The 17,725-nt window shown below is 36.7% G+C and overlaps 1 protein-coding gene across 2 annotated transcripts in view; it reads right to left on the reverse strand.

Moving 5' to 3' along the window:
- The window catches only part of LOC129250813 (protein obstructor-E), a 71,249-nt gene that overhangs the window by 23,330 nt on the left and 30,194 nt on the right, over nucleotides 1–17,725 (reverse strand). For both annotated transcript variants that reach the window (XM_054890406.1, XM_054890400.1), the window contains exons 2-4: nucleotides 1,730–1,939; nucleotides 438–626; nucleotides 155–365 (exon numbers count right to left, since the gene is read on the reverse strand). In XM_054890406.1, coding sequence (XP_054746381.1) covers nucleotides 155–365; nucleotides 438–626; nucleotides 1,730–1,939 — 610 coding nt within the window. The remainder of the gene's footprint in view (nucleotides 1–154; nucleotides 366–437; nucleotides 627–1,729; nucleotides 1,940–17,725) is intronic.

The following is a 17,725-nucleotide window of genomic DNA, read 5'->3' on the forward strand; positions in this document are numbered from 1 at the left end:
GAAAACACAAGCTAATGAAAGCTATAACTTAAGCTCGAGTTAGTTACCACCAACCGCAGTTAATAAATGAAAAGCTACTAACTAATGTTAACGTAAAAGTGCATGCAATTAAGAAAGAGAAAAATAGCTAGTGGACACCAAAAAATGTACTCACCATCCGGGAACATCTTCTGGATCTTCGCAATTGCCAGTACCATCAGAATCGCCAATCTTGAAGACTGTGCCAATTGGGCAACCATATTCACGGGCAACACCCTCCAAGCAGATGTAGTATTTGCGGCAGTCTTCAGGGTGAGCGTGTCTCGAGAAGGAACCAGCGTTGGCAAGTTCACCGGCGGCAGGACAGCTGAAACCATTGGCGACTTCTAATGGAATGGAAAACAAATGACGCGAATTAATAAATAGAAATAAGGAGAACTTATGAGTGTATGCTGTACCTTCGTTTTTGCACTCTGGCACCTGATCGGCCCACATGCACACACGAGCATCACGATCGTAAGCAAGACCGGGCGAGCATTGGTATCTGGATGGTTCACCGTTCCAACAGTTCCAGAAGACATCGCATTTGTTCTCATCGGGGAAGATGCCGTAGAGGCGAGAACAGTGTGGTGTAGAAATTGGAGGTTCTGCAGAAAATAATTTGAAATATTAATAAATGTGGTGGTGATGTTTTTGAAATCTCTATAAAAATAATTTCTAATTGTTTTCTGATTTTTTGTAACTTTCATTTTCTGTATGGAAATGTACTTATAATTTTTGCCTTCTTAGTTTCACCACTTTTCCATGCTTTGCAGAGTAACTACACTTTATGATTTCTGCTATAACTAAGTTCCACATTTTGATCGTATTCTACATCCACTCATCTCTACACGGAACATGACGTAAATACTTTCAATAAGCCCCAAATTGTAATAAACCATAATTTGGCTGAATATTTTGACTCGCATTCAAAAAAATACTGACAAAACTTCTATGCCTCAATGGTGGTGTTATAGAGAACTGGGACTACATATTTTAGGATCTACTATCAGAGGTAATAGTGGGAAAAGCGAATACAAAATGTTTTCGTTTCGGCAAGTATATATTAGATGCCTTTCTTTACTAAAGTTTTCTGATCCTCACACCGGTAGCAGAATATGGAAATAGGATGCTAAAAACCATAAAATGATCCGGCCTAAGTGACTAGATTGGTACTAATTGGTTCGAATTTGCTGAGAAAAATGTTAAGGTTAAACTTCAACTTCCTTATAGCAGATTGAACTGAATAGTCACTTTAGACGATAGTCATTTTTCGGATCGATAGTCACTTTAAGTCAATAGTCTCTTATTGGATTCGTTATAGCAAACCGCCATTTATTTGAGCGGTTCTTTTCATAAGGTTAGACATGTATTTATTTATTTTTTTTTTCTTGTGCAATATTTTTTTTTTTTAATTTCTTTTCATATATCGACTAAACCTAAATGTAAAACATTATTTGAAAACGTAGTTTACTGAAGAGCTCACACAGTTTCTGTGTTCTAATTTCATATTCTGCTGCAGAAGGGAGGATTTCAAATACTTTAGCAAAATGCATGGAGCAAATAAGCCATCTAGTGAATATATACAATTGTTCATTAAAGACTATATGTAATTATATGAGGACTAGACGAGCCACGTGTTTAACCAGAGGTTTTTTACCAATTTTAAAAAGTAAATTATGTGAATACTTTGCCTTCCCCGCTTACTTACCCAATTGTGTGCGATCGCCACAATCCACATTGTGCAAGTAATCACAGTTCTCCGTCAGGAATTTCGGGTCTGAAGAATCGAAGGCGAGACCATTACCGCATGTCTTCAATTCCGCAACATTATTGTCACACTTCCAGTACTTGTCGCACGACAGATCGTGTGGGTAGAATCCAAAATCATCGGGACACTTGAAGCTATCTTGAGCAGCGGCTGTAAGAGAGCAAAGAAAAGGAATAATTAATAAACATTCTATGGCATTGAATTATACAACAGATAAATGCAAAATTTTAAATTCACAATTCGAGCAGGAAAAGCGGAACGTAATCACGTATGCACTTGGATCTTTTAAAAACTCCAAAAAACAACAAAAAAAAATGAATCTTTTTCTGTTAGGTAACACATTTTCATGATGCCTCAATAATTTATTCATCAAAATTGTTTTCGAAGTGAAATGTGTTCGAATCCAAAATTTGGTTGTTAGCTGTAAAACAACACATTACTATGCATACCTATGCAACATTGCCATTTTGCTGCTTCTAAAACCCGGCCAGTAAAGTTGGCAATTCGGTTAGCTATTGGCATATTTATGTGTGTAGGTACCCGCAGAGTATTGCTGACAAGATATTTGCCAAATGCAGGCAGCCTGCAGCACGCAACATTTTTCAATAGTATTTCATTGCATTTGCGCACGCACACATATTTACGGGTAACAAATGTGTAATAGCTTTTAATGGCGTTGTTGTGTTGAGATAAACAACAAAAACAAAATTTGCATGCTGGTGCGCATCTGAATTGGTTAATGTGAAAATATTCGTTAGCTGATTGAATGTGCAAGTATATGCAAATGAATGTTGCTGGCAGTGCGTCGAATGATGTATTAGTAGTAGTGGTGTGGTTTTGTGGCATCACAAAAGTGCAGCTTTTTTTATGCGAATTTGTTAAATATGCAAATACTCTACTGCAAAATAAACAGAATGCATATTATAGGAGAGGATTCAGTATTCGCAAAATTTATGAATATTTCTACACTCATAATTTTGCAATTGATCTCATTTTGTGAAAATATTGCTAGAAAGTAAATTTGCGCACAAAATGTGTAAAATTTATTGTAATCCATTTTTTTTTATAAAGTTGTGTAAGAATATTTAGGAATATCCCTTGTGAAAATATTTAATTTACTTTATTTTAATTTCATAAACTATTTTGTTTTTATTTGTATTTAATTTCTTTTTTATTTTATGTAAATTTTTTTTGTTTTAATTTGGAACTTTTTATAATGCTTTTCGTTTAACCATTTAATAAAGAGAGTCATATTTTGTTTTACTTGAATTATTTTATTTCATTAGTATTATTGTTTTTGAATTAATTCAATTAAATTTTACTTTCACTTTAAAACAAACATTTTTTTTTTAATAAATTTAATTTAATCCTAGTTTTTATTAATCTCACTTTATTTATTTACGGCTTCGTTCTTAGTGCACTGGTTCGACACCCGGTGGAGGCATGAAAAACCAAATCAAAAGAAAATTTTTATTTTTCTAATAGCGATCACTCCGCAGCAGACAATGGCAAGAAATCTACTGGCATACATTTTAGGTCTCCTCATTTGTAGAAATGCATCAAGACTCATCCCATAAATAGGAGGAGGAGATCTTGCGAAGTATGCAAGGACAAGTATATACACATATGCAAAATATATTCGTTCAATCTTATTTATTTTAATTTTTATTGCTTTTTCATATATAATTTTATTTATTTGAATTGTATATCATTTCATTTCGCAATTTTTTTTTATTCAAACCAATCTCATTTTATTTGACTTCTAAAATTTGAGCTTGTATTTATTTTCATTAGAATTTACTTTCTTTTAATTTATATTTTAGTTTAATTTAATACTATGTTATTTGACTTTTTAATTTTTTTTTTATTCTTTATAATCTATTTTATTGTTTTTTAATTTTATTTTAATATAAAGCACGTATAATAAATTAAATATAACTCATTATTTAATTTATTTCAACGTGCTTTCATTATTTTTTTAACATGCTTTTATTTTTTTTTTATAATTATTTAAATTAATTTAATTAAATTTAGTTTTTATTTGTTTTTTTTATTTCCCTATTTAAATTTTCACTATTTTAATTTATTTTTTTTTTAACTAACTTTAATTTATGTTAGTTAAATTTGTTCATTATAGTTTTTTTTTTATTCAATTTATTGTGCCTTATGTTTTTGTAACTAATTTAGTTTTATTTTATGTCTGCTCAATTTAGTTTTTTGTTCTACCACATTTTTCCCATCTCTCACTCAATTTGTGGATGCCGCGCCAAAAAAATTGGCCGTCTTTGGCCGCAAACCAATCATCGAGCCATTTTTTGGCTTCTTCGTGAGAATTGAAGCGCTGCTCGGAAAGTGCGTGGCCCATCGATGCAAACAAATGATAATCGGAAGGCGCCCAGTCTGGTGAGTAAGCCGCGTGCACCAGTGGTTCCCAATCGTACGTCTCCACCAATTCCCGGGTCCTTCCTGTTCGATGTGGCGGTGCATTGTCATCAAGTCAGTTCATGCGGCACCCATCTTCCGAGCTTTAAAACCATGCCCATGTCTTTCAAACGTTTGAAAATGGTTTTTTGGGTCACTCCCAACTGCTCTGCCAGCATTTTTTGTGTTTGACCATCCTCAAACTTTTTCGGTGGCCGGCCACGGCCATAAGCTTCCATAAACATTTGATGAGCTTATGAAGCGTTTTCTCCAATTGATAACAGAAAATCAACGATGTCCGCAAATCGTAGTTTGAAGGCACGAAATTCGACTTTTTTAAGAGTGACAAAAATGCATTGTTGTATGAAACGTAACAAACAATGAGCTGAATATTGTTGACAGATGACAGACGAAAAATCGTCCCCTTAGTATTAAAATAGCCTATAAATTTTTTGATGTTTTGAGAAAATGAATTTCAAACTTTTTGTCGAAAGTAGCTCTCACTCAAATCTCGTTATGTCTGTAAATATTTATTATTTTTTGACTGACGTTTTGACCCACTTTGTGGAACTAGAGTTTGACAAAATTTTGACCACATATAAAATCGACGATGGAGAATCCAAAAATTCAATAAAAAAATAATAGCCTATGAGCACATAGGCTATTGTTATACTAAGGGGATGAAATACAAGACATTTGGGAAGGTTTAAAAATACTTCTAGCGACATCTATGGACTAATAGCTGAAAGCTTCATAGGTATAGATGTTGATAGATATTATGTTTCTCTTTTTTTGTTTAAAGTATCTAATTGAAATTATATTTATTCAATTTTTTTTTATATTGTACATTTTTTTAATCTACTTTTTTAATTGAATTCATTTTTATTTACTTTATTTCAAATTTTGTATTTTGTTTATTTTCATTACATTTATTTTTATTTTGTTTTGTCTGAATGTTTTCTTATGTAGCTACAATAATTTTTTTTTAATTAGTCTAATTTAAATGTTATACTTTTTACACATCTATTTTTTTTGAAAATCTCCCTTTTGTGAATTTAGTTCATTTTTATTTTGTTTAATAGTTTTTTTTTATTTTTCACTATATTTACATACTTCTATTTTATTTATTTTAATTTAATTATTTTACTTTACTTTATTGTAATTTATTTTATACATTTCTTGTTACACCATCTCAATGCTTCCAATATATTTTCAGTAACTTCCACTTCCGTTCTTTTATTAAATTTAACTTGTATTAAAATTTCAACAGAAATCAAACAAGCAAAGTAAAAAAATACTCTATGTTGCGTGTTATATGTGACAGGAATGCTTTGTTTCATACATACATATATGTATATATGTATATGTATGAATTGTTTAGAAATTTTTCGCTTTTATTTCCCTTTAATTCCGTATTATATGCATGCACCTGCGTATATTCAACAGCATCAGCACGTCGATTTTCTTTACAATTACACTGCTTTCACTAAAAATATTTAATTAAAATTCCGCCAAAAACAACAACAAAAAATAAATCAATAAATTATAATAACAGCATCAAAGAGTGTTCAACCCGTATAGCCACAAAGTGTGGGCAAAGTTATTGGCGTTGAACGGGGTGGAGTGGGGAAAGACATCAATAGCAACAACAATAAGCGCAAACACAGTCACTTTGCAGTTTAATACTATCGTCTGTCGAGTCCATGCAACGTGCTTTTGCCGTCGTCCAAACTGGCTTGTGTGGCATGCATTTTAGTGGTGCTCTTTTGTGGCCGCTTGTCAGCTGGCCAACATAAACAAAAACCACGAACCGGCAACAATAGCAACAAATACACAGAAAAATAATAATAATTTAGAGTGGGAGTGTAAATAATAGTAACTGTAAATCTGAAAATACCACTGCAACCGCTGGTGGTCGGTGTATTCAAATGAAGGGCTACTGGTCTGATAGACTGAGTGGTAAATTGTTGTACTTTTATGCAATGGTTGCCTTTGGCAAGCGACATGAAATTTGGTGTAAAACACTTTGGCAGGTATTTAACGGTAATAACAATAACAACTTCGACAAGTTATAATGTTATAATAATTGACGGATTTTTGCCTCTGGCACTGAAATAATGGAAAAGATCGAAAATAGAAGTTAATTGCGGCGGAACTGTCGGAAGCAGGGGTTTATAAACTTTATCCTACATAGTCAACAGAGCTTTCATGTTGTAAAATTGTAAAATTGTAATACTATTTTTATTTTTTCTGCTGTGATTTCTTTTGGTGACAACATGAATATGTGTAGATTCAAGTTATCGCCAAACTATTAAAATATTTAAGGAATGTGGAAAACGCTAGAATATGCTGCGTGCATCGTAAAACAGAAGCGAAACAGATACCTCAAATGCCACACTAATACCTTTGGCTTTGAAATGCATGTTGGAACTGCCGATTATGTCGACGGCCTAAAATCATTCGCCAATTGTTTTTAATATGGACGAACTCGTTATCGGAATAATTGTGACCATCCTGGTACAAAAAATAAAAAATAGGCAAGTTAGTCTCGTTTGTCAGTTGATTTGAACAAAATTTAAATTGTCTCTAGATTTTATTTGATTAAATTATTCTTGCATTGATTTTTTTCCCTCTTAATTTTCCGAATGAATTGGAATTTCACCCGTACTTTTTCCTTCCCCAGATGGCCTTCACTTTTATAGTTGCTGTTGACTTAAACGCTCATTTCTGCGGTTACTAACTAAGCCTTTAACATTTGATCAAATGCGCACACAAAGTTACACGCATACAAATGACTTTTTTTTTACTTTTTTAAGGATTTTATTTGCTTAGCTTTAGCTCTTGCTGTCACTGCTGCAGCGTTTGTTTATGTTGCACATTGTGGTTGCAACTCGTTCGCCGCTTTTTTTCCAGCTCACACACACTCTCTTTTGCCGTGTTGTTAGTAGCATTGGTTGTTCTTGTTATTGCATTCATGTTTATGTTTCATTTGTTAGCTGTTTATTTTGTTGGCAATCAGTCAAATGTTGGTTAGCGTGGCTAAGCGTTGAGTTGTTGCTAGTAACATTTGCCAATTTCAACACATATACACATACGTATGTTTGTGTCGGTGTGCGTGATAGCTTGAAGTGTGCGTGATGAGCGCTGCCACACTTTTGCGGCTTTGCAATTAGATTATCGCTCATCAGGCAGCCACACTGAGCCAGAAAGTCGAAAAAGGGCCAATAAGATTTACGCCAAATACAGAAACATATGTACATATGTATGCATATACAAGAGTGCAAACACACACATTCATTTCGCACTCGAATTTAGTGCACTTTTTGCTGTCTATTTGAACAGCCTAATTTCACTGGAGTTTCTCTTTTTTGCAGCTCCTAAATGTATGCTTTCATTTGAGTTCGCAAATCAGTTGTAAAGTTCGCCCACACATCAGTTTAATTTCTCTTCTTCTGTGTAATTGCATGCCGTTAGCTCACTCTCACTCTCTCTCGCTCACTTCTATTATTCCTTATAATATATTATATTTAGTTAAACATTTGTATGAGATTACAGTTTTATGGTTTCGGAATGTGTTTCTATTGCTTTAATTATGCCCAACAACGCAATATAAGGTCTATAAATAAAGCAGACACGGACTGAAACATTAAAAAATATGCTTATAGATGTGCAAGGGAAATCAAAATCCACTTGAATGAGCGAGTATTTGTTTTATCTAATTAATACCTTTATTAAATATTAACAATCTCAATGATATTTTAAGCGCAAATATGTTAGAAAACAACATATAATATTTTTTCCATGAGATGCCTAAAAACTATTGTCTGATATTAAGTTAAAGGTGAAGTAAGGTAATTTTAGAGACATATTTTAGGTTCATTTTATTATCGTAGCAGATTATTTCGTTTCAAGTAAATAGTAAAAAAAATTTAAAATTTTTAAAAGATTATTTCGTTTCAAGTAAATAATAAAAAAAAATTATTTAAAAAGCTATGCACGTATTTGTACAGTTTTAGTTTGCATCATATTACGCAGCAGTGGTTTTCCTTTGTGCTGAGCTTAGTTACTCTTCAGTTTTCATCAGCACATCTAATTATTGTTTAAATGCGGCTTACCACAAAATGTAATTGTTTTTAATTGAGAATAGTTTCCAAATAGAATTAAATAAAAAATTGTCCATACATATGCATGCATATAAAAAGTGTTTAATTAGAAATCAATTTTATGTTATTAAATTAGTTTTTATTTCATTTTAGGTGCGTGTACAAAAACTAAATGTTCCTTAATAGGATTGGTATGTGTTGTATTGACTTATTGTTTTTAACATTATTTTAAGCTTATTTTTATTTATTTTCAATATTAATTAAAATGCTACGGAAGCAGAAATACTGCTAAGTAAGCTACTAAAGTGTGTGAATTTGGGGTTTATAAACTCTTTGCGAATTATTTATAACTGAACGCGTTTTTTAAGCGGGAGTTTAAGTTTTGCTTTTCTTCAAGAAAGGAAGAGACAACTGCCTGAGAAAAAAAGCGCTAGCTGCGTGCTTAGCTGCTATATAGCGATTGTTAAAGATCAGCGACTCATTTGAATGATAAAACATACATAAACAGGTAAGTGAAGCAAATGTGTCATGAGAAAATCTTTCTTACAAAAATTAGCAAGGTGGCACAAAACTAATCATATAACATTAAATTTGTGAGGAAAAATTGTGACGTGCCATACACCAGAAGCAACGTTAGTTGATTTTAGACAGCCTTTTTTTAGCACTGAGAAGTTTTTATCCATCACTGCTTTCCATAGGACATCGCTGTTCCTGTTTTCTTGAATATTTTCTGTAGATTCTGAATAGCAGCTAACATAGACTACATACACAGATTGGGGAGAAAGTTTTCCTTATTAACAATTATTTAAACAAAATGATTTTTAAATCCGAAGCGAGCTTCCACCATGTACTTATAGATAAGTTTCCATGTATCAACACTTAGTATAGTCGTACTGACATTTGGATAGCAAGCTCCATCAATTGAGCTATATTTTGAACCCTATAGTCGAAATATTTAGTTCTTTATAGAATTTGCCAACGATCCACTTATTTTGGAATTTACTTTAATTTCATCACAGAAGTATTACTCCGAGGAAGAGCTGAAAAATTGCCAACAATTTTGTATATTTTTCTAAACACTCTTCAGAAACGCTCAAGTTGTTCCTAGGGGGTTCTTCGTCTTCACATAAATACATGTATGTATATATGTAAGTGTTAAAAATAAATAACATTTGCCTCCGCATAGATTTCCACTAATTCTCCATTGCTCTCAGCAGCGTTTAAGAGAGTTGAGTAGTGTTTGTTCAAAATTCATCGAAGCTTTTTCACTTCCTAAGACAATTAAGTTTTTTTTTTCATTTAATTGACTTCGTTTATTATAAGCTAATGCCTATCTTTGGAGCAAAAAAAAAGTATAAAACTAATTTGCCGACAACTTCCTTCGTTCACCTACACAAACAAACTCGCCTATCACCAAAAACAAAACACAACACCACCTTTGTCGGTGTTTAATCCATAATTACCGTTAATTAGTCACATTAATAAAGACTGTATGTATGCAGCGGTGAGTGCAGTAGCTTTATACAAAAAGAGACGAGTGAAAAAAATTATCAAAAAAAAAGGCAAAAAAAGGTGAGCGGCGTTAAAAATTTAATAATCAAACCCGTTTCGAGTGCTACTTTTCAAAAAACAAACTCAACGTAATTGTGCGCGTACATGCACTACAACTGTCTGCAAGTATTGCATAATGACACATTAAACCCATTCAAGGTGCTCCAGTGGTTATGCAATAACAAGATTCAAAAACGCAAAAACACAAAGTGAATAGTGAAAAAAATGCACGTCCTTCATAGCGATTGGCGACTGTTGATAAAATATATTTACAACCACATTCATACGAACATTCATATGCACATGCAAGTATAGCTGAGCATTTAAAAAGGAAAGGCGAAGGTGTTGTCTGCAATTTGTATCACATGAGTAAAAATGCTGAAGAACACACACATGCATACATATGCATATAAAAGTGTGTATGCGCTGTAAGTGCGTTTGTTGATCGCTGTGATGTCGATGTTGCAATGAGCAGCTGAAACCGAACGAGACAAGACACGAAAGAGGCCAAGCAACAAGGCGGCACAATTGCAATTTGCAGCGGTGTGACAGGCAGGCGGCAGCAAGTCGGTGAAGAAGAGCAGACGACACGATTGCCAGGCAAATGGTTTCCCCTTCCTTTTAAGGTTTTTTTAATGCATTTTTTTTCTTATTTTCGATTTTTTTCCTGTATGTCTTCGCAGCAGTTGCCGCTTTTGACCGACTTGTTGCTGCCGCAAACTGGCATTCACGTATATGCAGTGGATTTTTGTGTACGTTTTTTCCTATAAATTTCTGTCTTGTAGATGTCGCAACCTTGTGGCAGCTTGCAGCTTGTAATTGCAGCCGTTGCACTTTAAAGTCGTCTGCCAAAATTATAGAGTGTTGCATGTACGAAAAGATGGTTAAAGCTTTTTTACATATTTTTGTTGTTTTCTTTTTGCTTGCAACATGCTTGTTGCTTGGCGATTTTATGGCCATTACATAATTTGTGGCAATAAGTGAAGTTGTAACAGAGCAACTTATTTAAGGTAAAACACAAACATAGATAAATAAAAAAAGAAGGAATTGAAAGAGTTTGTGCAACAATTTTTCGTGAGAAGTAATAAGCCAACAATACGCCTAAACAGTTATAGGAAGAGCTGCATATGAACTGAATGCTAATTGTAAATACCTCAAATTAACACTGCACCTACTGCAGTTGCCTTAAATCTTTTACTCACTCACTTTTAAAGGAATTTCGAAGCATTCTCATGCAACAGGTTGCATGGGGGCCTTCAAGGTGCAATAAGAGAGCCAAAAAAAAAATGCACAAAGTGTTGCTTAATATTTTTCAACTAAAAAATAAAGGAAATTAAAATATCACTGTTTATCGCACATAGCGCATCTTTAGAGGCGTTAACCGGCAACAACAGTGCAAGCAATTTCATTAACTTTAATGACTTACTAATGCCACGACAAGGCAGGACTGTGGCAAAAAACAACTAAAAATACTAAACAAAGTCACTTACTACTAGTTGCCAGCTACTAACTTCCACGCCCAGTTGTATATTTGCATCCATTTGCGCGCGTTGTTGGCATGCAACATATGGCTGCCTGTGTGCATGCATGTGGGTATGTGTGGAAAATATGCTTAAAGGCGATTTGGCAACAAAAATATATATACACTTGTACTTGTATGTGTAAAATGCTGCTGCCGCTGCTGTTGCAGAAGAGACAAATTTTTAGATTTATCCAGAAAGGAAAGGAAATTAGTATGAAACGTGTGTAAAGTGAAAAATGCAGAAACAACAAAAACATAATAGCCTTACAAGGCAACAACCAACGTTGGGCGACACCTCATTACATTCATAGCAAGGCAATATACAGAAATACGTACATGCACTCAGCATTTGCCATTAAAAGCATTAAACTTAAGATGTTTCATAGTGATATGCAGTAAAAAATATCAACAAAAACTTATATTACAAAAACAAAAAAAAAACCAAAAGCAATCTCGAAAAATGCTAAAAGTCGAGAAAAACAGTTTCACGTTGTAAGAAATGCTTGCCTCGCATAAAATTCGTAATTAGGTTAGTTTAGCCATTCACCTTGTCGTGAAGTTGCCGCTACATTCACTTGCACGCATACCAATCTTGTGTGTATGTACTTACATATACATATAAGCGTAGGTACTTATGAGTATCATACCATTGCAGACGCTTGTGAGCCTTTCATTCATCAGCACCTTTCGCTGATTGCCCAGCAGCGTCGCTACATGTTGCTCTAATTATAAAATTGCATGTCTGTGGTGTGGCATTGTTTTTGCTTTTTTTCCAATTTTTCATTGCAAGCATTTTACAACTTTGCTTTTTATTAAAAATAATAGATTGTTTCGTATACATACATACTTTTGTATGTATATGTGTCATATATGTATGTGCGTGTTGTTGTTCTTGGAAATTTGCAACAAGTTCAACAACAAGCACGCGAAATAATTGACACGCCCCACAGCCTATGCAAAACACACCTGTAATACTTATAAATATAAAAATTACATACTTACATACTCAAATGTGTATGTGTATTTGGGCGTATATAGCGGGCATCTAACAAGTTTGTATGTTTGCAGGTCTTTTCAAGTATTTTAAGAAAATTGATGTGATGCATGCATAGTTTTGAACATACATACATGTATGTATATGAGTATATGAGTGCTTATGCAGAATTAAGTACCTGCATGTATCTCGCCATAAACATATCCGTGCAACATGCTTGTTACGGTTGTCGGCAGTCAAGGTGAATGCTAGTTTTTAATTAATTTGCATATAATAACGTACATGTATGTGCAGTATACATGTAGATATGTAGGTATGATGGGAAAATGTAAAGAAAATTCTCAAAAGAGGTCAGAATATTCTAAAGGTTACCCACTGCATTCGACAATAATTGAAGAAAATTAAAGAAATATATGTAAGCATGCATACTTTAATAGAAATATATATACTTATATATAATAAACTGTATATGTGTGTATTTGCCATGAATCCATAAAAATATTTCATTAGTAACACAGTCCGCCAAACTTTTTTTCTAGTTTTCCCTTTCAAGCATAAATTCTATTGCTAGACATCGAAAATTGCCAACTTTTCCATTCTCAGCTTTTAAATTTTGCTGCTATCTGTTTCACGTGGATAAGGAGAGTAATACGAGAAAAAAAAAATAGCTAAGAATATTCACGTATATATTTATATTATTTTTATGAATTCATTTTATTATTTCACATTTTTGTGCTATTAAAAATTATTAACGGCTCCGTTCTTCAGCAAAAATGTTTCTGATTCTTGTCTCCTCCAGCGAACTTGGATTCGAACAAGTTGCCTCCACCTATGCTTATAATGAAGCAATAACAAGATGAATTAGATGATGCAATAAGTATTCCGAAGAAAATTTATAAAACTTCATATTGAATTTGTTTAACCCTCCCAAATTTTACTGGCCAGACTTTTCCGACTTTGGACGTGCTTTTAACATATCTTTATTATAGCTAACGACTTGAGCTTTCAGGTAGCTTCCTAGATTTTAATTTTCTATCAATTTATGGATATTATCTTTTAAAAAGGGTTCTCGAACTGGACGGAAAAGGGCCAGATCCGGGTGCCCAACCGAAGCTTTTAAAAAAGGTGTTTAAATGTTTAACCATTTTAGTAGTCCGTAGGAATCTCTGTAGGCGAACGATAATAAACAAATAATTAGCCCTAGCTAACAAGACCTCTCTCCCTTATCACAAAGAGTGGAATAATGCGAAATAAAATATTTTTTGTTAAATTTTCTGGCAAATAAATGAGTTTGTTAATCCTGTATCATTATTTTTCAATAAAATAAACAGTGAAAGTCTTACCGACGCAAGCTAATTTGAGTGCATCGCGCACTTCCAGCGGTGATGCTAACCCTTTGCGCTCAAAAAGAAAGAGCTGAAAAAATTGCTCTATTTTCTACAAAAGCAAAATATTATAACTAAAGGGTGATTTTTTAGCTATTATCTTTTTAAACCGTTCGTTTAAACAGCTGACGCACGTTTCGTGATTTGTTTCACTGTCAAACATCTTCAGTTTGGTTTATAATTTAACCATGAGGCGTCTTACAAACGAACAACGCTTCCAAATCATTGAATTTTATTATAAAAATTCGTGTTCGGTTAAGAAAGTTTAAGATCCACTGTTTTATCGAAAAATTGTGTTAAGCGTCGAAGCTCATTTTTGGATCAATGGGTACGCAAATAAGCAGAATTGTCGATTTTGGAGTGAACATCAGCCAGGGGAATTGCAAGAGCTACCAATATATCCAGAAAAGGTCACAGTTTGGTGCGGTTTAAGGGAGGGAGGTGTCATTGGACCGTACTTCTTCAAAGATGCTGCGAATTGTAATGTAACTGTGAATGGTGAGCGCTACCGTGAAATGATATCCAACTTTTTTTTGCCCAAAATGCAAAAGCTTGACGTGCATGACAAGTGGTTTCAGCAAGACTGTGCCAAATGCCACACAGCACGCGTAACAATGGACTTGTTGAGAGGCGCATTCGGTGAACATTTTATTTCACGTTCGGGACCTGTCAATTGGCCACACAGATCGTGCGATATCTTCTTCTTAATTGGCGCTATAACCGCTTACGCGATTTTGGCCGAGTTTAACAAAGCGCGCCAGTCGTTTCTTTCTCGTGCTAACCGGCGCCAATTGGACACACCAAGTGAAGCCAAGTCCTTCTCCACCTGATCTTTCCAACGCAGAGGAGGCCTTCCTCTTCCTCTACTACCACCAGCTGGTACCGCATCGAATACTTTCAGTGCCGGAGCGTTTGTATCCATTCGGACGACATGACCCAGCCAACGTAGCCGCTGGATCTTTATTCGCTGTGCTATGTCTATGTCGTCGTAAAGCTCATACAGCTCATCGTTCCATCGTCTGCGATATTCGCCGTTGCCAACGTGCAAAGGTCCAAAAATCTTGCGCAGAATCTTTCTCTCAAACACTCCAAGCGTCGCTTCATCGAATGTTGTCATCGTCCAAGCTTCTGCGCCATACGTAAGGACGGGCATGATGAGAGTCTTGTAGAGTGTTAGTTTTGTTCGACGAGAGAGGACTTTACTGCTCAGTTGCCTACTTAGTCCAAAGTAGCACTTGTTGGCAAGAGAGATTCTACGTTGGATTTCAAGGCTGACATTGTTATCGGTGTTAATGCTGGTTCCTAAATAGACGAAGTCTTTTACAACCTCGAAATTATAACTGTCTACAGTGACGTGGGTGCCGATACGCGAGTGCGCCGACTGTTTGTTTGAAGACAGGAGGTACTTCGTTTTGTCCTCGTTCACCACCAAACCCATTCGCTTTGCCTCTTTATCCAGTTTGGAGAAGGCAGAACTAACAGCGCGGTTGTTAAGGCCGATGATGTCAATATCATCGGCATACACCAACAATTGTACGCTCTTATAAAAAATTGTGCCTGAGCGATTAAGTTCTGCGGCTCGTACGATGCTCTCCAACATCAGGTTAAAGAAGTCACACGACAGCGAGTCACCCTGTCTGAAACCTCGTTTGGTATCAAACGGCTCGGAGAGGTCCTTCCCAATTCTGACGGCGCTGCTGGTGTTGAGCAACGTCATCCTACATAGCCGTATTAGTTTTGCGGGGATACCAAATTCAGACATCGCGGCATACAGGTAACTCCTTTCCGTACTGTCGAATGCAGCTTTGAAGTCGACGAAAAGATGGTGCGTGTCGATTCTTCTTTCATGGGTCTTTTCCAAGATTTGGCGTATTGTGAATATTTGGTCGATGGTAGACTTTCCAGGTCTGAAGCCACACTGATAAGGTCCAATCAGTTGGTTGACGGTGGGCTTCAGCCTTTCACACAATACGCTCGCTAGAACCTTATAGGCGATATTTAGAAGACTAATCCCGCGGTAATTGGCACAAATTGCAGGATCGCCCTTCTTATGGATTGGGCAGAGCACACTTAAATTCCAATCGGCAGGCATGCTTTCATCCGACCATATTTTGCATAGGAGCTGATGCATGCACCTTACCAGCTCCTCGCCGCCATGTTTGAATAGCTCAGCCGGCAGTCCGTCGGCGCCCGCGGCTTTGTTGTTCTTTAGCCGCGTTATCGCTATTCTCACCTCGTCATGATCGGGTAGCGGAACGACAATTCCGTCGTCAACGATTGGGGTATCGGGATCTTCACTTCCTCGGTGACATGCGCAGCTGTCACTGTTTAATAGGTTCGAGAAGTGTTCCCTCCATAATCTAAGATTGCTCTGTACGTCAGTCACCAGTTCGCCGTCTTTGTTCTTACAGGAAAACGCCCCGGTCTTGAAACCTTCTGTAAGCCGCCGAACTTTCTGGTAGAATTTTCGGGCGTTGTTCCTGTTGGCCAGCATCTCAAGCTCTTCGCACTCACGTATTTCGGCCTCTCGTTTCTTCTTTCGGATAATACGTCTCTCTTCCTTTTTCAGCTCTCTGTAGCGATCCCACATGGCTCGCGTTGCGCCCGATCGCAGCGTGGCTCTATAGGCGGCATCCTTTCTTTCTGCGGCAGCATGACATTCCTCGTCGTACCAATTGTTTTTTCGGGCTCGCCGGAATCCGATTTCTTCTTCGGCGGCGGTACGTAGGGAACGAGAAATGTTGCTCCATTGCTCGCGCATGCCGGGTTGTTGGGCAGTGCTCTCCGAGAGCAGGAGTGAGAGTCGAGTGGCGAATCTTCTGGCTGTCTGTTGTGATTGCAGCTTTTCGATGTCGAACATTCTTTGCGTAGGTAGATGTACGTTTTTTGCTGCACAGAGGCGGGTGCGCAGTTTGGCTGCAACAAGGTAATGATCCGAGTCGATGTTGGGTCCTCGGATCGTACGTACATCTAATACACTAGAAGCGTGTCTTCCATCTATCACAACATGATCGATCTGGTTTCGCGTTTTTCGATCAGGAGACAGCCAGGTGGCTTGGTGAATCTTCTTATGCTGGAATCTGGTGCTGCAGACTACCATGTTTCGGGCCCCGGCGAAGTCGATCAGCCTCTGTCCGTTACCAGATGTTTCGTTGTGCAGGCTGAATTTTCCGACTGTGGGACCAAAAATTCCCTCCTTGCCCACCCTGGCGTTGAAGTCGCCAAGCACGATTTTTATGTCGTGGCGGGGGCAGCGCTCATAGGAACGTTCCAGGCGCTCATAGAAGGAATCTTTGGTCGCATCGTCCTTCTCTTCCGTCGGGGCGTGGGCGCAAATTAGCGATATGTTGAAGAAACGGGCTTTGATGCGGATTGTTGCGAGACGCTCGTCCACCGGAGTGAACGACAGTACTTGGCGACGAAGTCTCTCTCCCACAACAAATCCGACACCGAATTTGCGCTCCTTTACATGGCAGCTGTAGTAGACGTCGCAAGGTCCCATGGTTTTCTTTCCTTGCCCCGTCCATCGCATCTCTTGGATGGCAGTGATGTCAGCCTTTACTCTCACGAGGACATCAACCAGCCGGGCAGAGGCACCTTCCCCATTAAGGGACCGGACATTCCAGGTGCATGCCCTCAAATCATAATCCTTAGTTCGTTTGCAGGGGTCGTCATCAGTATAGGGAGGTCTCATCCGAGGCTTTTTAAAACTTTTCATTGGGGGCGATTTTTAAGTGGCGGGTCCCAAACCCAACGCACAACCAGCTATCCTGGAATGTTTCGCCTTCTCACGTTAGCTCACTCCCGAACGGATGTTCGGAAGCTACCCAGAGGATACGTGGGCTAATCCCGGCCGTTGTGAGCTGCTTGAACCATATGCAGAAGAATCGTCCTGGCCATTCCCAAGTGAATGGCGATCAGTAACTTTCCCCACTTGCGTGGACTTCTACACATGGAACC

Source organism: Anastrepha obliqua, chromosome 1 (genome assembly GCF_027943255.1).
Source record: "Anastrepha obliqua isolate idAnaObli1 chromosome 1, idAnaObli1_1.0, whole genome shotgun sequence".
In the NCBI taxonomy this organism is placed as follows: Eukaryota; Metazoa; Arthropoda; class Insecta; order Diptera; family Tephritidae; genus Anastrepha; species Anastrepha obliqua.